At 40.0% G+C, this 21,893-nt stretch overlaps 1 protein-coding gene across 1 annotated transcript in view; it reads right to left on the bottom strand.

Moving 5' to 3' along the window:
• The window catches only part of TTC13 (tetratricopeptide repeat domain 13), an 87,059-nt gene that overhangs the window by 6,477 nt on the left and 58,689 nt on the right, over window positions 1-21,893 (bottom strand). The window contains exons 15-20 of the mRNA XM_056567365.1: window positions 16,503-16,595; window positions 14,102-14,185; window positions 13,931-14,015; window positions 10,948-11,054; window positions 3,891-4,026; window positions 1,834-1,913 (exon numbers count right to left, since the gene is read on the bottom strand). Coding sequence (XP_056423340.1) covers window positions 1,834-1,913; window positions 3,891-4,026; window positions 10,948-11,054; window positions 13,931-14,015; window positions 14,102-14,185; window positions 16,503-16,595 — 585 coding nt within the window. The remainder of the gene's footprint in view (window positions 1-1,833; window positions 1,914-3,890; window positions 4,027-10,947; window positions 11,055-13,930; window positions 14,016-14,101; window positions 14,186-16,502; window positions 16,596-21,893) is intronic.

Genomic DNA, 21,893 nt, shown 5'->3' with positions numbered 1-21,893 from the left:
TAAATTTTTGGGCCCATCAGCGTTGGTTGGCTGGTATGTAAAACGTATATGGAGGTTCTCAGATCGGAGGGTGCAGACATATTGGCCCTGATTTATTAAAATGTTTCAGAGAAAAACTGGAGAGATTTTGCCCCTAACAACCAATCACAGCTCAGCTTTCACTTTACCAGAGCCAGCCTCTTCCCAACAGGGAACAATGGACACTTAGGTTGGGACTTCATTCACACATTGGGGGAGATTTATCAAAAACTCATGCAGAGGAACAGTGGTGCAGTTGCCCATAGCAACCAGATTCCAGCTTTCCTTTAAAAAAAAAAAAAATAAATAAAAAAATTGATTGGTTGCTATGGGTGACTGCACCACTCTCCCTCTGCACAAGGTTTGATAAATCTCCCCGATCATTTGCTGCAAAATTTCTGTTGTTGGATCTAAAATGAACCATGCATATTAAATAAAATTCCACTATGGTACAATTCACTGTCATTGTATGAAGTATAACAAATCACACTCACAGCGTATACAAATATAACAGCATTATATTAATAAATATTCTAAACATAATGTTGAGGAAATTTAAAAGGATAAGTATCATGAAAAAAAAAATAAAAATAAAATAAATCCCCTATCTGAAGAATAGGGGATAAGTTTTAGATCGCGAGGGGGGGTGGGGGGTGGTCGAGCGCTGGGACCCCCCGCGATCTCCTGTTTGGAGCCCCGGCTCTCCATCACAGGGGCGCATAACAACCCCTGCCCAAAGTGTGAGCCGCCACGCCCCCTCCATATAGCTCTATGGGAGAGCCTTTCGGCAATCTTCGGCTCTCCCATAGAGGGGGTGTGGCAGCCCCCCGCTTCGGGCGGGGCTTGTGACGCGCCCCTGTGATGGAGAGCCGGGGCTCTAAAGAGCCGATCGCTGGCGGCCCCAACGCTCGGACCTCCCGCGATCTAGAACAAAAATTTTGAAAAAGGAAACAGTTTCTCTCTAAAGTGGAATTGAGAGGCCTGGATGCTAGAAAACCATTATTTCCATCCCCTTTGGATAGAGCAGTGGTCTTCAACCTGTGGACCTCAAGATTTTGCAAAACTACAACTCCCAGCATGCCCGGACAGCCGTTGGCTGTCCGGGCATGCTGGGAGTTGTAGTTTTGCAACATCTGAAGGTCAACAGGTTGAAGACCACTGGGATAGAGGATAAGATTTTTCTTCATGATACTTATCCTGAATAGATCATAACAGCATGGATTTAGTGGTGGATCTGTCGGTCAGTAGTGTAATATTATTGTTACTGAAGTGGATTCTATTATACATCTTACTCCCAGCCAAATCCGTATACAGAATGTATATACCGAAGTATAGCGAAGTAAATCAAACAGAGCCATGTCGGTTTCAAATGCTTCCACCCTTTATTCAGTCCTTTACTTGGCTTTATTACCTCTGTAATTAACATAAGTTCCCACCCTCACTAGTGGGATGTTCTAGCATATAGGGAGTGTGCAAATAACAGAGAGTAGAATGGGGGATGAGCATTATCCTCGTGGCTCACAGTTTCCTCTACACGATGGTGTGGGCCAGACAGGAAGGAGCAGAATGACATTAGGGGGACAGGGGTTCCTAACTGAACATTTTCTTACATATAAACATAGTAAGCTATATACACATATATACATCTATTACATTACTTCTGAACAGACTCTTAGTCTCCATTTGAAAGACAAGGTGAAGCTTCCATAGCTTACACAATTTTCTCCATCCTCCCACATCCTACCATCTCTTTCCTGCTTCTGTGAAAAATGCGTTTTATACTACAAATATTTTCTAATGATGGATGACACTGACCTGGATCCCCTGGAGAGCGGCATTAAATTGTAGAAATAATACACCAATGACAGAATCAGTTCACATACAACATCTGCCTCCTACAAACCAAAGGAAGGAAACATTCCAAGCATCAGTGATGGATTTGTAAGAGCAAGGTTAATAGCTTCATAGACAATACATTATTGCTGTACAGCTTCACAGGAATTGACTGGTTAACACAAAGTTAACACATCGCATCGGCAGACAAACGTAATAATTGCTTTGACATTTAAAGAGCATATTTTCTGGGATTCATATAAGAAGGCCTTATTTCATTTCTGCATTGATAGGGATTTAGTGCATTAAAATACACAATGAAAGCAGATCTGCACAAAGCTGAAATGTATGCAGGTCTATAAATATGACAGTACCTTCCAGTCACCTTGAGACTACAGACAGCTGAAATCTTCCACAGTTCTGCAATAACCAACTCATTGGCACAGACTCCAAAACATAGAATCAACTAAAGCATTTGGAAAAGTATCCCCAGCCAATAGATCAAAAGGGAAACCAAGTTAAAATGTGTGTGTGGAGAGGTTAAAGGGGACAGGTAGGCTCTCCCGGTAATACATGGAATCTGTCACCATTAGGGTTCCCACCTTTCTTGCCAAAAAATACCGGCCATGGTAATTTGCATAATTATATATGCGTAACATCACAGGATACACATATGCGGGGGGTGAAAATTCTGCCCTATTATGACCCCTAAAACTTTTTCATTTCTCCTTATACGGGCCTGTGTGAGGGCTCATTTTCTGCGCCCCGATCTGTAGTTTTTAACGGTACCATTTTTGTTTTGATGTGACTTCTTTATCAATTTTTTTTTAATTAAATTCAGGAGTTACATTTAGTTACAAACTACAACTCCCAGCATGCCCTGATACAGCCTGTGGCTCAGCAGCTGCCCCAAATTAAAACTACAACTCCCAGCATGTTGGACTATATAGTAGTATATAGTATAGGTCAGCGTTTCCCAACCAGGGGTGCCTCCAGCTGTTGCAAAACTACAACTCCCAGCATACCCGGACAAGCGGGCATGCTGGGAGTTGTAGTTTTGCAACAGTTGGAGGCACTCTGGTTAGGAAACACTGCTGTAAGAGGCTATCCAGGCATGCTGGGAGTTGTTTTGCAACAGCTGGAGGCACTCTGGTTAGGAAACACTGCTGTAAGAGGCTATCCAGGCATGCTGGGAGTTGTAGTTTTGCAACAGCTGGAGGCACTCTGGTTAGGAAACACTGCTGTAATAGACTATCCAGGCATGCTGGGAGTTGTTTTGCAACAGCTGGAGGCACTCTGGTTAGGAAACACTGCTGTAAGAGGCTATCCAGGCATGCTGGGAGTTGTAGTTTTGCAGCAGCTGGAGGCACCCCTGGTTAGGAAACACTGCTGTAAGAGGCTATCCAGGCATGCTGGGAGTTGTAGTTTTGCAACAGCTGGAGGCACTCTGGTTAGGAAACACTGCTGTAATAGACTATCCAGGCATGTTGGGAGATGTTTTGCAACAGCTGGAGGCACTCTGGTTAGGAAACACTGCTGTAAGAGGCTATCCAGGCATGCTGGGAGTTGTACTTTTGCAACAGCTGGAGCCGCTCTGGTTAGGAAAAACTGGTATAGTATATGGTGCCACATTTTGGGAGTTGGAGGATTGGTTGGATAAATACCGGCCATTGCATAGCCGGTATTTTCAATATAAAAAAATGGCAGGGTGGCCAATATACCGGCTGTGCCAGTAAAATACCGGCCAGGTGGCAACCCTAGTCACCATCATCACCTGCACTAACCTACTAGTACAAGGTAATTGTGTGGGTGACAGCGTAAACCGTGTTGGAATCAGTATCACCCTGTATAACCGGGTGTCCCTACACAGATTGATCCTCTCTTATCTGGGTCTCTTGTAAAAGGGAACGGTAACACCAAAGTGTCTATATATTCATATATTTCTCCCAGAATAGTTATATTTTAGGAATGCAAGTTTTTACTAAATCAGACAGGTCAGAATAAATGATAATTCCTGAAAACCAATATATTCAACTCACTCCCAGTTCTGTAGAAAGTGCTAAGACTTTTCCTTTTGCTGTAAGATCCTTATAAAGAGCCTCAATCTCTGCATGGTACAACTGCGTCCTCTCCTCTGTTGTCTGTGTTTCCACGGAAAATAATATATTTCCAATTCTGAAAAAGAGCATTCAAAACATTACAAATGGAAATCAAGAAAGATATAACTACATCAATAAAAGTAGGGAATCATTAAGAACCATTAGGGCATCTATCAGGCTTTAAAGGGGTACTCCGGTGGAAAAACTGTTTTTTTATTTATTTCTTTTTTTAAATCAACTGGTGCCAGAAAGTTAAACATATTTGTAAATGACTTCTATAAGAAATTGTTTTCTTTTTGGAACAAAGAGCTCTCTGTTGACATGACCACAGTGTTCTCTGCTGACATCTCTGTCCATTTTAGGAACTGTCCAGAGCAGCATATGTTTTCTATGGGGATTTTCTACTACTCTGGACAGTTCTTAAAATAGACAGAGATGTCAGCAGAGAGCACTGTGCTCGTGATTCAGCAGAGAACTCTGTGTTCCAAAAAGAAAATAATTCCCCCTGTAGTATTCAGCAGCTAATAAATACTAGAAGGATTAAATTTTTTTAATAGAAGTAATTTACAAATCTGTTTAACTTTCTGGCACCAGTTGATTTAAAAAAAATAAATAAAAAAAATAAAAAAATAAGTTTTCCACCGGAGTACCCTTTTAAATGGCTTTAGAGGGAAAACTGCTCTGGCTCGTTAACAGATTTTTTGGCGATGTAATGTTTTCGTGTTTTAAAAATGAGATTATGCGTGAGTAAGGTCACACTATTTTGTAAAAAATACTTACCAAAATGTTTTATTATTTTTAAACTACAGTTTTATATTCCAGTGAGGTTGGCATTCTGTTTCCATCCATTTAATCTTCTGTACTTAAAATAAGTGATGTGACCCACGATACTGCTTGGGGGGGATAGGGGGATAACAGTGAGGATGGCACATCACTGGGATATGCCTGAACTTTATGTTCAGTGGGTGGTCTGACTGCCTGCGGAGGACTGCTAAACAGATATAGGGACACAACATGACAATATCACTGTGGCCCATTTGTTTCAAGATTGCTCTGGATCCCAGCAATATGTTATTACTTTTTTAAATGGGAATACCTCTTTAAACTCTTAAAGGGTACATCTCATCAAATAAACTTTTGATATATTTTAGATTAATGAATGTTGAATAACTTTCCAATAGCATGTTAATGAAAAATATGCTTCTTTCTATTGTATTTTTCCCGATCAGTCCTGTCAGCAAGCATTTCTGACTCATGCTGGAGTCCTAAACACTCAGAGCTGCCAGCCTGCTTTGTTCACAGCCAAACAGGCTGTGAACAAAGCAGGCTGGCAGGTCTGAGTGTTCTCCTTTGTGAACAAAGCAGACTGGCAGCTCGTAGTGTTTAGGACTCCAGCATGAGTCTGAAATGCTTGCTGCCAGGACTAGTGGTCATTTCTTCAAAGTGGAAAATTAAATAGAAAGAAGCATATTTTTTTACAACATGCAATTGTAAAGTTATTCTGCATACATTAATCTATAATATATCAAAAGTTTTTTTGATGAGAGGTACCCTTTAAAACCACTGGCTTAACTTCCCACACTTTGGGATGGTCACCCAGTTTGTTTACTTCACAGCGGGCTTGTTTTTATTTTTTTGAAGGACCAATTGTACTTTCTAATGACAGCTCTATTTACCCATAAAATGTATGTTAAAACAGGAAATAAAATTAGGGAAGGTTTTCGTTTTTAGGCCATGCAAGTTAGTTATAGTTATAGTAAAAATTATGTTCCCTGTATTTTGTGGGTCAGTGAGATTACAACAATACCCAATTTATAAAGCTTTTGTTTTATTTTACTGTCTTTAAAAATGTAAAACTTTTCCCCCCAAAAATAAATATTCTTAAAGTTGCCTTATTCTGCCCTCCATAACTTTTTTTCCCCCATCTACATATGAGGACTACATTTTTGTGATTGGTAGTTGTTTCTGGCATACAATTTAACAAAAAATCTGCAATTTTGGCATTGCATTTTTCTTCCATTTATGCTTTTCACCATGTGGGATTAATAACGTTATATTTCAATAGCTCTGACAATTCCGCATGCAGCAATTCCATATGTTTGTTGTTTTCTTACCTCACATATGATATGTGATAAATGAGAAAGGGGGAGATTTCATTTTTTTTATTATGGGAAGTAATTTTAAACATTATTTTTTTAATTTAATTTATTATTATACTGTAATAATTAAATTTGTAACCCCCCCCCCCTCCTAGAGGACTTTAATAAGCAATCATTAAATTGCTTATACTCACCTATGCAATGCTTTGGTGTTGAGTGGATAAGTTTAGCCTGCCTGAGGCAGACTATGGCAGACACAGAGAAAGTAAAGGCCTCCAGCTGCAATAGTAACTAATCGGCACCCTGCAATCACGTTGGAGGAGTTCTGGTCAGACACCCGACAGAAATGTCACTAGTCATTAAACCCTTTAAATGCTGTGTCCGCAGCATTTGAAAGGGTTTAAATGACTGACATCAGCGTGATAAACAATTTCTGTCATTAGTAGTGGGTGTCTGTTGCAAGTTCTAAGTTCAACCATTAATAAAGTGAACTGAGATCTGGGGTCTGTTTTTTTTGGCAATGTTATTAAAGGGGTTCTCCCTTGTTTATACTGTTTTTTGTTATTATGTTTGTGTGTCATATGTGTATAAGTATGTGTTTTTTTTATGTGTGTTGTGATTATGTATATATGTATTTTCTTGCCTTTTGTGAAGATCCGGAAGCTGGTCCCTTTTTCTTCCAGTGTCTTGCTGTGTACCTGGGCCTCCGCCATGTTGTTTTCGGTACGTGGGATGTCGGGGGGGTGTGTTCTTGCTTCTGTCCTTCCTATCTTCTGACGTCCGAGACAAATCTTTTCTTCCTGTTTCTTCCGTGGCTCAGCGACGAATCTGCGGCCTCTTCCGGCGCATGCGCAAGTATTTTTTTTAAATTTTTTTTTACCAATAAATTTTTTTTTGTCTAATTGACAAACTGTCTGCGCATGCGCAAGTGTAGCGTACGTTAGGTCTACGCTAATAGCGTAGCTTCGCGCAAGCGCAGACAGTTTGTCGATTGGACAAAAAAAACTATCGGTTAAAAAAAAAAAAAAAAACCTGCGCATGCGCCGGAAGAGGCCACAGATTCATCGCTGAGCCACAGAAGAAACAGGAAGAAAAGATTTGCTTCGGATGTCAGAAGATGGAAAGGACAGAAGCAAGAACACACCCCCCGACATCCCACTTACCGAACACAACATGGCGGAGGCCGAGGTTACACAGCAAGCTACTGGAAGAAAAAGGGGCCAGCTTCCGGATCTTCACAAAAGGTAAGAAAATACATATATACATAATCACAACACATCTAAAAAAACACATACTTATACACACATAACACACAAACATAATAACAAAAAACAGTATAAACAAGGGAGAACCCCTTTAAGTGGATATGCCTTTCTGTAGGAAAATGTTTCTATGCATTGACTGCTGAGGTAATAATTGCCATCCATGCTGATCCTTTCTCCTTTTATGGCATCTCAATTTGATAAATGTGTGGGGAGATGTGATTGTTTTGGTCAGGTATCATCTTCTTTATATGTTTATTAGACCAGCACCAGCCAATAGTTCCAGCATCCTCCACTTTGTCAATGCAGACTGATGATTCATCATTGAAAATCAATCTCATCTAATCCTCCACACTCCACTATTGTTCTCCTTTAGTCCACTGTAATCTTCTTCTCTTTTGTTTAGGAGTTTGTGCTGTTTTTTTGGCTTTTCTACATGTAAATCTAATTTCAACCAGACGATTTCTTACAGTTAGGTGTAAATTGTCCTATTAGTTTTTTTTGTGCATTTTCTAATTTTCAAGGCATATTATTTTGTTTTCTATTTCCTGGTCTACCCATAGGTTTTCTTTTTATAGCCTTTCTATTTTGTTTATGTTTTTACCAGACTTTGGGGCAATGCCAAATATTTTCACCGAAGATTGAAATGAGTGCAATGCCGTGCAAATCTGCACCAAAATCAAGAACGAAAACGGATTTAATGACAGATTTACGTACATATTTTAGGTCAGATTAACCATATACTTTTTTACGGTGTGTGAACCGAGCCATAAAATCTATTCGATTGATTTCACTGATAACTCCCTTGTTGGAGCCATGTTTTGTTTTAGTTAGGCAAGCCTGCAGAGCTTGTAAGCAATTCCTTTTTAAACTTGTGCTGAAATGTAAAATTCAGAAATTAAGATTACAAGGAAATTCCATTAAAAAACCCTTTGCTTGGCCTGGAAAAAATATGGCATCAATATAATAACTTGCTTGGGCATGTTTCCTGAAACCAAAATGTTCAGCTATTAAACAAATCTTGGTTTGTATTTGTTATCTAATAAAAAAAAAAAGCTGAGTGAATACCCTCTTAAAGTCCTCATACACTTTAGTTAAAAATATACAGAGTACAGTGTATAGAGACATCCTAACTCTCCCCCAACAAATGATGTTGGAAGACAGAGGATTTGGGCATGTTGGACTTCAAGTGTCCAACTTCTTTGTTCTCAGAAAGATAGTTGTCTGGTGTTGGCTTACCCCTCCTCTCTGCATTGACAATACAGAAAATTCATGAACCTCCGGCCATCACGGAAAAAAAAAGATAATAGACCACTAGCTATATGTTTCTTACTATCGACAATCCCCATTTACTTAAGTATTTTTAATAGATAAAAAATAATCAATTTAATTCTCTATATATTTGGAAGCTAAATAGTAAGAATATGAATTGAAAGAGAACCTTTTTTTATGCTGCCAGAACCACGTGTCATTGGGGTGGTCCCTGGCAGCTTATTCCCATCCAACCAGCCTTGATTGCTAGATCACTTCCCATAGCCAAACAGAGGAAGATCTAACAATTAAGGCTGGTGAAGCAGGCGAAAGCCACTGGGAGCCTTCTGACCTATTATACCCTATCCAAAAGATAAGCGTCTGATCGTGAAATGGTCTGGCCACTGCAAGCCCCCCCTTCTGCGTATTCTGCACGGCACTGGAGCAGGGGTTGACAGGTTTTAAAAAATCAGAGCAAGATCAACAGGTAGTCTCATGTTGAAAGAAGTCCTTTACGGGAGTTCTCTTCACACACAATCATTTTAAGCTGTTTTTAAAGTTTACAATAAAGTTGAATGTAAAAAGCTACTTTTTTCAGTGGTTTATGTACATTTTTTTAAAAATGTTTTTCACTCTTTTGCAAAATGTAAATGAGTATTTTTACAAGAAATAAAAAATAAAATAAAATGGACCAAACGGTAAGAACAGTAGAAACTTTCAGCCATCTTTTTGCATGAAAAACAGCAATTTTTTAAAGCTAAAATATGGTTCAAATAACTTAGTGGGACCATAGCCTTAAAGTGAATGTCTGCTCTGGAACATCTTTTTTTATTTATTTTTCATCTAAATAGGGTCAAAGTACTGTGCAGATTCTTTTCTTAATATATCTTTATAGCAGTTAGATCTAATGTTTTACTATTGGTCCCAAAACAATTGAAAATCCCACAGTTATCTGCTGGTTTAATGCAGGAAATTGGGGGAAATAACCTCAAACCACTATGAGAAACAACACAAAGAACGACGAAATTCTGAAAAAATTAACTATGATTTGCATTAATGTAATATGTGCAGTGATGGAGTGTCTGGAGCCAACTCATTTTAGCTATCCCTGTGGATAACATTGATTATCTTGTGATAAGTAGACACAGATGGACCCCTACATTGTGCCTCCATCATCAGCGGATCTGCAGCGTAAAGTATGCTGCGGATCCATCCATGTGAACGTGGCCCTAGGCAGTTTTTCTTCTTCTTTTGACTCAAAAAGCTAATAGTGTGAGTTGTATAAGCAACATAGCAGCATCAGCAATGCTGTTTCTGTAATTTGGGAGGGCAACCTACCCGGTATTAAGCTTTAATGTTGTGGCTGATTTGTTTATGTAGCATAAAGTAAGTTTGTCAATTTATTCACATATTTCTAGGGTAAATAACAGAAGTATGGGTACAATGCTCCAAAATTGTTAATTGAATTACCGTATTTTTCGCTGTATAATACGCACTTTTTCTTCCCCAAAACTGGGGGGGGGGGGGGGGGGGGGGGGGGAGTTGGTGCATCTTATACAGCAAATACACATTAAAACCCGTCCTTTCGCGGTGGTCCCTGCGGCCATCAACGGCCGGGACCCGCGGCTAATACAGGACATCACCGATTACGGTGATGTCAAAGCTGACCGCCGCGTCTGAAGCGAAAATCACACTAACCCGGCTGCTCAGTCGGGCTGTTCGGCACCGCCGCAGTGAAATCGCGGTGTCCCGAACAGCTTACAGGAAGCCGGGAGGGACCTTACCTGCCTCCTCGGTGTCTGCTCCGTGCCAGGATCCCCTGCATGGCCGGCGCTCTCCTTCGTCGTCACCACGTCGTCGCGCACAGAGCACATGCGTAGCGATGTGATGGCAGCGACGGAGAGCGAGACTACCCGGCAGCAGAGACGTTCCGGAGCGATGGGGACACCCCAGGGACAGCAATGTAGGGCGACATCCAGGGCAGCGGTGATGGGTCCGGAGCGGCGGGGAAAGGGGAGTATTACCTCCTATACCAGTGGTCTTCAACCTGCGGACCTCCAGATGTTGCAAAACTACCACTCCTGGCATGCCAGAATCTTTTTTTTCTAGATTTTCATGCTTTAAAATTGGGTGCATCTTATATGCCGGAGCGTCTTATATGGCGAAAAATACGGTGCAAATACTTATTAAAACAGTCGCCTTACAAACAATATGTAGAGACACGCCGACAATGAAGCAAGTCATTGCAATAATATGACATGATTACGGATATAATGTGTTCTTAACCATGGGAGGAAAGACAAAGATTAGGTAAGCTTGAAAATAAAGGAATGCCTCTCTGAAGATAAATGAAAGGAGGTTCAGATACAGAAATGTGTTTCTTACTTATCTCCTGTTATAGTTATTGTGAATCCATCATATTCTTTCCCTTGATCTTTGAGGCTGGGAACTTTTGTGTTCACTGTGAACCCATCTCTTGTTTTGCTGTTTAACTGCTTTCAAAAAGTAAGATATAAGTATTATAATTTTATAGATGAACATGAAGATTATTTTATTTCATCCTGATAAAATTTGATTTGATTTATGATCTCTTTAAATATTCCTGCAAGTAACAATCCCAAGAATAAAACTAACTGCATAAATCGCCATGGCATAGGCATCTGACTGTCCAATTCATACCACTATATTGGAGGGAGAGAGAACAGTTATTATAAACACTAAGGATATCAAATCTATTCTGTGCGCTGATATATTAACCTCTTCCCCAGTCAGTGATTTTGATTTTTGCCATAATATTTTTTTCACATACAGAGCCACATGATGGCTTATTTTTTGCGGGACCAATTATACCTTTTACAGACATCCTTCATTTTGCCATAAAATGTACTGAAAAATAATGGAAGTTCCTCTAGGAGACTTGTATAAGCAATCATTAGATTGCTTAAAGGGGTATTCCAGGAAAAAAACTTTTTTATATATATCAACTGGCTCCAGAAAGTTAAACAGATTTGTAAATTACTTCTATTAAAAAATCTTAACCCCTTAAGGACCAAGGACGTACCGGTACGTCCTTAGTCCTGCTCTCCTGATATAACGCGGGGTTACACAGTAACCCCGCATCATATCACGGCGGGCCAGGTGTCATAGTGAAGCCGGGACCCGCCTCTAATAGCGTGCAGCGCCGATCGCGGCTAAAACCGAAAGCGAAAGTTGCCGGCTAGCTCAGTGGGCTGTTCGGGATAGCCGCGGCGAAATCGCGGCATCCTGAACAACTTACAGGACAGCGGGAGGGCCCCTACCTGCCTCCTCGCTGTCCGACCGCCGAATGACTGCACAGTGCCTGAGATCCAGGCATGAGCAGTCATGCGGCAGAATCGTTGATCACTGGTTTCCTATGAGAAACCAGTGATCAATGATGAAGATCAGTGTGTGCAGTGTTATAGGTCCCTATGGGACCTATAACACTGCAAAAAAAAAGTGAAAAAAAAAAAGTGAATAAAGATCATTTAACTCCTCCCCTATTAAAAGTTTGAATCACCCCCCTTTTCCAATAAAAAAAAAAAACAGTGTAAATAAAAATAAACATATATGGTATACCCGCGTGCGGAAATGTCCGAATTATAAAAATATATCATTAATTAAACCGCTTGGTCAATGGCGTGCGCGCAAAAAAATTCCAAAGTCCAAAATAGTGCATTTTTGGTCACTCTTTATATCATTTAAAAATGAATAAAAATCAATAAGTCCCATCAATGCAAAAATTGTACCGTTAAAAAACTTCAGATCACGGCGCAAAAAATGAGTCCTCATACCGCCCCATACACGGAAAAATAAAAAAGTTATAGGGGTCAGAAGATGACAATTTTAAACGTATTAATTTTCCTGCATGTAGTTATGATTTTTTCCAGAAGTGCGACAAAATCAAACCTATATAAGTAGGGTATCATTTTAATCGTATGGACCTACAGAATAAAGATAAGGTGTCATTTTTACCGAAAAATGTACTACGTAGAAACGAAAGCCCCCAAAAGTTACAAAACTGTGTTTTTTTTTTTATTTTGTCACACAATGATTTTTTCCAGAAGTACGACAAAATCAAACCTATAAAAGCAGGGTATCATTTTAATCGTATGGACCTACAGAATAAATATCAGGTGTCATTTTTACAGAAAATTGTACTACATAGAAACGGAAGCCCCCAAAAGTTACAAAACGGCGTTTTTTTTTTTCAATTTTGTCGCAAAATGATTTTTTTTCCATTTCACCGTAGATTTTTGGGCAAAATGACTCACGTCATTACTAAGTAGAATTGGTGGCACAAAAAATAAGCCATCATATGGATTTTTAGGTGCAAAATTTAAAGAGTTAGGATTTTTTAAAGGCAAGGAGCAAAAAAACGAAAATACAAAAACGGAAAAACCCCCGGTCCTTAAGGGGTTAATCCTTTCAGTACTTATGAGCTTCTGAAGTTAAGGTTGTTCTTTTCAGTCTAAGTCCTCTCTGATGACAACTGTCTCGGGAAACACCCAGTTTAGAAGCAAATCCCCATAGCAAACCTCTTCTAAACTGGGCGTTTCCCGAGACAGGTGTCATCAGAGAGGATTTAGACAGAAAAGAACAACCTTAACTTCTGAAGCTCATAAATACTGAAAGGATTAAGATTTTTTAATAGAAGTAATTTACAAATCTGTTTAACTTTCTGGAGCCAGTTGATATATATAAAAAAAGTTTTTTCCTGGAATACCCCTTTAAACTAATCAATACAATAGATTAGTCTCAAGTGTGAAGGTGGTGGACTGTTATCTTCCTATAACCATGTGTTCGAGCCTTGGGAGGGCAGTTAGTACCGATGTCCGTTTGGTATAATGCCAATATCAGTGGTGCGTATCAGTCCATAGAATATACTAATCAATACAATGCTGTTGTATTCATCAGTTAAAGAGGTGCTCTTTTAGTACAGTCTGCCCAAGGATCTGCCATGGTAACAGATCTGCAACCCGCATTTGTGTCATGGGGGTGCCGATCAGACCCCCGACTGTAGAGTTCCTGTTAGTTCACTCTCTACATGCCACGGTCGCTACTAACTGAAGTCGAACCCAGTAGTTTCAGGCATGTGTCGGCTGTAAGATACACCCAGCACCCACCACAAATAGAATGTTCTCAATACTAAATGACCACTGAGCCGGTGTATAAAGGCATATTAGTGGTCATTAAAAGGTTAATTTGGAATGTAATATATTAGTTATTGCCCATAATATTAAACTGCTATTGTAATTGGTAACCCTACAGCCTGGTAAGGAGTATGGCAATGCTGGCTCCAATACAGTATCTTTAAATTCCTGTGGTGCAACAATAGGTGTAACATTACCTTCATTATTGGCAAGAGGTCTTCCACCTTTTGAACTTTTTCTAATGCTTCTCTAACTTCTGAAAGACCTCTAGGATTGTTGGCACTAAAATAAAACAAGTGTGCAAGGAAATAATTACATTTTATGTATTTCTAAGAATGGACAATTATATGTATAAAATAAATATTTACCTGTGATAAATCATTATCCGATCTTTTATAAAACTGAGAATCTTTTCAAAATATTTAAGATATCGCATGTTGATGACCTGACCTCTGAAATTGAGGAAATGAAATATTATACCATACATTAGACAGTGTTGTTTTCTAGTATATGGCACATCTCCCATTCAGCCTTAGAAAACGTATAGCTTATCCTCGGGATAAGCCATTAATATTAGATTGGCAGGGGTCAGACTCAAAAGGTGTATTCCGGTGGAAAGCAATCAACTGGTGCCAGAAAGTTAACCCCTTAAGGACTCAGGCCATTTTCACCTTAAGGACGCAGCCAATTTTATTTTAGCGTTTTTGTTTTTTCCTACTCGCCTTCTAAAATTCATAACTCTTTTACATTTCCATTCCCAGACCCATATGAGGGCTTGTTTTTTGCATGACCAATTGTACTTTGTAATGACATCATTCATTTTACCCTAAAATGTATGGTAAACCCAAAAAATTGTGTGTAAGGAAATTTAAACAAAAATCATAATTTAGCAAATTGTGGGGAGGGGGGGGGGGGGTTCGTTTTCGCACTGTACACTTTAAGGTAAAAAATATATGTTTTCTTTATTCTTTGGGCCAATACGATTAAATTATACCCATGGTTACATACATTTTTATTTACAAAATCAGTATGTTTAAAATTGCCCTATTTTGACCACCCGTAACTTCCTTATTTTTCCGTATTCAGGGATGTGTGAGGGCTAATTTTTTGTGCCCTGATCTGTAGTTTGTTTTGGTACCAGATTTGCGTATATGTGACTTCTTGATCGCTTTTTATAAAAAAAAAAATTGCAGTTTCATGTGACAAAAAAGCTGAAATTTGTGACTTTTTTTTACATTTACGCCACTCGCCGTAGGGGATCATTAACATTATATTTTTATAGTTTGGACATTAACGCATGCAACAATACCAAAAGTTTATTATTTACCTTTTTTTACGCTTTTATGTATTAATATAGGAAAAAAAAACTTTATTGGGGGGAGGGGATTTTTCCCCTTTTTTTTAATTTTTTTTTACACTTTTAGCAATAGATTGCTAATACTGTTCAGTGATATGCATAGGGCATAGCACTGATCAGTATTATCTGTGATCTTCTGCTCTGGTCCCTGGGAGATGGACGGAGGCAGGTGAGGGGAACTCTGTCTGCCATCTTGGCTGATCTGATTCCTGCGGGCGATCAGATCAGCCATTATAAGTGCGCACTGCCACAGATGCCGTGATCTGTATTGATCACGGCACCTAAGGGGTTAATGGGAGACATCAGCGCGATTGCTGATGTCCACCATTACTGGTGGGTCCGCGGCTGCCGACAGCCGCCGGGACCCGCCGGGAATAAAGCGAGTGCAGCTCCTGCGCTAACATAACAGCCGCGCCGTAAATGTACGGCGCTGTGCGCTAAGAGGTGCACAGCGCCATACATTTACGGCGCATGTCCTTAATGGGTTAAACAGATTTGTAAATCTATTTAAAAATCTTAATCCCTCCAGTACTTATCAGCTGCTGTATACTACAGAGGAAGTTCTTTGCTATTTAAATTTCTTTTCTGTCTGACCACACTGCTCTCTGCTGACACCTCTGTCTGTGTCAGGAACTGTCCAGAGCAGGAGCAAATGCATATAGCAAACCAATCCTGCTTTGTACAGTTCCTGACATGCACAGAGGTGTCAGCAGTGAGCACTGTGGTCAGACAGAAAGGAAATTCTAAAAGAAAATAACCTGTGGAGCATACAGCAGTTGATAAGTATTGTAAGGGTTAAGATTTTTAAATAGAAGTAATTTACACATCTGTTTAACGTTTTAGCACCAGTTGATAAAAAAAAATAAAAAATTGTTTTTCACCGGAGTACCCCTTTATAGGCACCTCCACCACTGTTTGATGGGTCCAGGGCACCCACTCAAGCGCCACAGCTCCTTCAGCTGTTCTGCAGTTTGCACCAGCAGGGTTCTGCTGCATTGTTTCAGTCAAGTGAGGCATTGCAGTACCACACAGGAGCTTAAAAAAGCAGTGAGAGCACTAAAATGTCATCACTTTGAAGGGTTAATATAACAAAACCATAGAGGTTTTTAAAATTATTTTGAAAGTACAAGTAACATTTATAAGGCCATATAAAATTGTGGTTAGAATTAAAAATAAAATTTACCTTTAATAAAGTAAATGGTTTCCATATGTCAATTTTACCTCTGCACCAAAATAGAATTGCAAGTGAATACATTATATCTCTAAAAGCAAACTAGGATACTGCAAAGTGGGACAATCCATATAAGATTATATGTGCCACAGATAAACAGAGCTTTGATTCTTAATCTATAGGTCTAATGAACCAGTACGCTCTAATATATTTGGTGAATATGTTGCCGCTCTGTAGTTACCGGATGAGATTGATGTGGTTGTTGAATCCTCTGATAAGACTCTGGGCTGGCATTTGATCTAACCAAAGCACTGGCTGGTCCGGGTCAGCAATCCTGTCAACATAAGAAATAAAATGATGATCAGTCAAAAAAATAAATGATATTTATGTGAAGGTTTCTTTGACAGACATGTCATTTAATGGTTATTTATGTATGATGTAAAAAATAAATAAAAATAAAGAAGTTAAAACACTTTAAGGATGCATTCACACGGTCGTTTGCCCCCGTTTATTTATCCCCATTTCAGTTCCGTTTTGCAGACTGTAAACGGATTAAAAACGTTACAATCCGTTTACATCCGTTTGCACCCATTTCCGTTTATTTCACGGAAGAAAACACGGCCATCATAATTTTAACACTGAAGTCTATGGCAAACAGATGAACCTTTAATGTCATCCGTTTTCACTCGGGTTTAAAATATTCGTAATTACATCTGAGCATGCTCAGAAGAGGTGACATCAGCATACTCCTATAGTGTTGTGGGACTACTACTACTCTCATCATGGAAACAAGTCTGTTCCATGGTTGGAGTAGTAATTTCCCGGCTGCAGGAGTCTGCCGGTGGCTGGGGAGGACTACATTAGTGTTTGTACTTCTATACCCATCATGGATCAGACTCTGTTCCATGATGGGGGTTGTAGTACAGGGGCTGAGGGATTGATCGCACCGGGTCTCACTTCTGAGACCCGATCCGATCAGAAGTTATTAAGCAGGGAAGCGGGCAGCATGGTCCACAACCTTGCCGGTACTGAGGAGCCAATCTGGGATCCCAGCGGGAGATTTAAAATGGACAATGTATATTAAAAGCACCTTATGGTGGAGAACCACTTTAATGGTATGCAGGGAAAATGCAAGACTAATGAATACCCCATCCTACCCTAACATTTACAATAAACAATCTCCCTTCTCAGTACCCACAATGATGCAACACCCTAACAAATCTAAGTGTTAGTGGTCAGTGGTGCACACACAAAAATATATACCAATCTGGTCCCCTTATCCTCCAATGTGTTGTCTCTGTCTTGTTGGCTTCATCAAGGAGAATGAAAAGCAAACCCTACAAGAAGGTCACCAAAATAACCAAAACCTAATAAATGATCCAATAAATATGGCTCCTATATAGAAATGACAGTATACATAATTCACAGCCAGGTTAGGCCAAGAATATACCAAAGATACAGACATGGCTGTAAATGTTGGTACCCCTGAAATTATTCAAGAAAGTGGAGTATTTCACACAGAAACGGATTGCAGTAACACATGTTTTGCTATACATGTGAAGGGCACCTTTTCCCAACAGCAATTTTAAGATCTCTCCACAGGTGTTCAATGGGATTTAGATCTGGACTCCTTGCTGGCCACTTCACAACTCTCCAGCGCTTTGTTGCCATCCGTTTCTGGGTGCTTTTTAATATATATTTGGGGTCACTGTCCTGCTGGAAGACCCAAGATTTCGGATGCAAACCCAGCTTTCTGACACTGGGCTGTACAGTGCGACCCAAAATCCGTTGGTAATCCTCAGATTTTATGATGCCTTGCACACATTCAAGGCACCCAGTGCCAGAGGCAGAAAAACAACCCCAAAACATCATTGAACCTCCACCATATTTCACTGTAGGTACTGTGTACTTTTTTTTTTTGGTAAACAGTAGAATGATGTGCTTTGCCAAAAAGCTCTTTCTTGGTCTCATCTGTCCACAAGACATTTTCCCAGTAGGATTTTGGCTTACTCAAGTTCATTTTGGCAAAATGTAGTCTTCTTTTTTATGTCTCTGTGTCAGCAGTTTCCATACCATTTCATTTCATTTAAATGTCGATGGATAGTTCGCGCTGACACTGATGCTCCCCGAGCCTGCAGGACAGCTTGAATATCTTTGGAACTTGTTTGGGGCTGCTTATCCACCATCTGGACCATCTTGTGTTGACACATTTCGTCAATTTTTCTCTTCAGTCCAAGCCCAGGGAGATTAGCTACAGTGCCATGAGTTTCAAACTTCTTGATAATGTTGCGCACTGTGGACAAAGGCAAATCTAGATCTCCTGAGATGGAATTGTAACCTTGAGATTGTTAATATTTTCCCACAATTTTGGATCTCAAGTTCTCAGACAGTTCTCTTTTCTTCTTTCTGTAGTCCATGCTTAGTGTGGCACACACAGACACACAATGCAAAGACTAAGTGAACTGTTCTCCTTTTTATCTGCTTTCAGGTGTGATTTTTATATTGCCCACACCTTTTACTTGCCCCAGGTGAGTTTAAAGGAGCGTCACATGCTTGAAACAATACATTTTTTTTTTTTTTTTTTTGAAAGGGTGCCAATAATTTTGTAGTTTGGTTTGGCAACTGTGACGTGAACTGACAGTGACTGGTTTTATTTAACAGCCAAAAAAGGCATGTTTTTTTTTTTTGCACAACTGTCACACCAAATATGATTTGCACTAGTGTGACAATGAGCAAAAAAGCTTGCCAGAGGAGTTCCCCTTTTAAGCAGTGGTACCCAACCAGGGTGCTATGTCCAATTAGCTTTTTTTCCTCCCTTTTTTGGTTTAGTTCCAATACACACAAAGGGTATAAACATGGAGTATAGCAAAACATGTGTTACTGCAATCCTTTTCTGTGAGAAATACTTCATTTTCTTGAAAAATTTCAGGGGTGCCAACATTTACGGCCATGACTGTATGTTAGAGCAAAAAGAGGTATGTGTCTCTAAGCATAAACATTAGGTACTGAACACTAAAAATCCAGAAAATGCCCTAATGATTGCAGATGTACAAAGAAGTCACCAGATTATTGTACGGATATAAAATCCATTAAGGACTGAGCAATTTCACGTTTTTGCATTTTCGTTTTTTCCTCCTTGCCTTTAAAAAATCGTAACCCATTCAATTTTGCACCTAAAAATCTGTATTATGGCTTATTTTTTGCACCACCAATTCTACTTTACAGTGACAGTCATTTTAACGAAAAATCCACGGCAAAACGGAAAAAATATTCATTGTGCGATAAACTTGAAGAAAAAAACGCCACTTTGTAAATTTTGGGGGCTTCCGTTTCTACGCAGTACGTTTCTCGGTAAAAATGACACATTATCTTTATTCTGTAGGTCCATACGGTTAAAATGATACCCTACTTATATAGGTTTGATTTTGTATTACTTCAGAAAAAAATCATAAATACATGCAGGAAAATTTATACGTTTAAAATTGTCATTTTCTGAGCCCTATAACTTTTTTATTTTTCTGTGTTCAGGGTGCTATGAGGGCTCATTTTTTGCGCCATGATCTGAAGTTTTTAGCTGTACCATTTTTGTTCTGATCAGACTTTTCAATCACTTTTTTGTGGTATAAAAGTGATCAAAAATGCGCTATTTTGGACTTCTGATTTTTTTTGCGCGTACGCCATTGAGCGTGCGGTTTTAAAAGCGGTATATTTTTATAATTCGGACATTTCCGCACGCGGTGATACCACATATGTTTACTTTTATATACACTGTTTTAATTCTGTTACTAGGAAATGCCGGGTGATTTAAACTTTTAATTCAGAAGGGAATACCTGAAAGGGTTAACTTTTTTTTTTTACACTTTTTTTTGCGAGCTCATAGCTCCTATAGGGACCTATGAGCTTGCAATGGCTGATTGCATACACAGATTGTTGCCTTGCTGTTGCATGGCAACAATCTGTGTAATCGGCGGTTGATTGCTCCAGCCTGTAACTCAGGCATGGAGCAATCAATCAGAGCCGGGACACCGACGGAAGAAGGTAGGGACCTTCTTCTCTCCGGGTAGCTGATCGGGGCATCGCGATTTTATCGCGATGACCCCGATCAGCCCGACTGAGCAGCCGGGAAGCATTTACTGTCACTTTTGATGCAGCGCTCAGCTTTGAGCGCCGCATCAGAAGGGTTAATAGCGCGAGGCTATTTTTGCGCGTGGCAAAAAGAACTTCCTTTGGAACATACAGTAGCTGATAAGTACTGGAAGGGTTAAAATTTTTAAATAGAAGTAATGTACAAATCTGTTTAACTTTCTGGCACCAGTTTATTTAATATTTTAAAAAAAAAATTTAAATGATAGAGCACAGGTAGCAATAAGTAAAGATAGATCACTAAGATGTAGTAAACACTTATCCTCTAATGTATGGTGTCCAGGTGTGGATGGAGGATGAGATTCCCAATGTTAAAGCTTGGGTGAACCTCATAGATCATGGGTAAAATGTGTTTTTATTTTAAATGGGCACTGTCAAATACAAAAACTTTTTATATGTTGCACATCTTGGCAAAACATTAACCTTTCTAATATACACTGCTCAAAAAAATAAAGTGAACACTTAAACCACACAATGTAACTCCAAGTCAATCACACTTCTGTGAAATCACACTGTCCACTCAGGAAGCAACACTGATTGACAATCAATTTCACAAGTTGTTGTGCAAATGGGACAGACAATAGGTGGAAATTATAGGCAAATAGAAAAGACACCCCCCCCCCCAAAAAGGAGTGGTTCTGCAGGTGCTCACCACAGACCACTTCTCAGTTCCTATGCTTCCTGGCTGATGTTTTGGTCACTATTGAACGCTGGCGGTGCGTTCACTCGTGTGGGTTGTAGACTCCGTCTCATGCTAAAGTGGCTCAGGTAGTGCAGCTCATCCAGGATGGCACATCAATGCGAGCTATGGCAAGAAGCTTTGCTGTGTCTGTTAGCGTAGTGTCCAGAGCATGGAGGCGCTACCAGGACACAGGCCAGTACATCGAGAGATGTGGAGGAGGCCGGAGGAGGCAGTAGGAGGCAACAACCCAGTAGCAGGACCGCTATCTCCGCCTTTGTGCAAAATGACCTCCAGCAGGCCACAAATGTGCATGTGTCCACTCAAACGGTCCGAAACAGACTCCATGAGGGTGGTATGAGGGCCTGATGTCCACAGGTGGGGGTTGTGCTTACAGCCCAACACCATGCAGGACGTTTGGAATTTGCCAGAGAACATCAAGATTGGCAAATTCGCCACTGGCACCCTGTGCTCTTCACAGATGAATGCACATTCACACTGAGCAAATGTGACAGATGTGACAGTCTGGAGACGCCGTGGAGAACGTTCTGCTGCTTGCAACATCCTCAAGCATGACCGGTTTGGCAGTGGGTCAGTAATGGTGTGGGGTGGAATTTCTTTGGGGGGCCGCACAGTCCTCCATGTGCTTCCCAGAGGTAGCCTGACTGCCATTAGGTACCGAGATGAGATCCTCAGACCCCTAGTAAGACATATGCTAGTGCAGTTGGCCCTGGGTTCCTCCTAATGCAAGACAATGCTAGACCTCATGTGGCTGGAGTGTGTCAGCACTTCCTTCAAGATGAAGGCATT

Source organism: Hyla sarda, chromosome 3, assembly GCF_029499605.1.
Source record: "Hyla sarda isolate aHylSar1 chromosome 3, aHylSar1.hap1, whole genome shotgun sequence".
NCBI lineage: Eukaryota > Metazoa > Chordata > Amphibia > Anura > Hylidae > Hyla > Hyla sarda.
The sequence above is the reverse complement of the archived record's forward strand: the minus strand, read 5'-3'. Positions and strand labels throughout refer to the sequence as shown.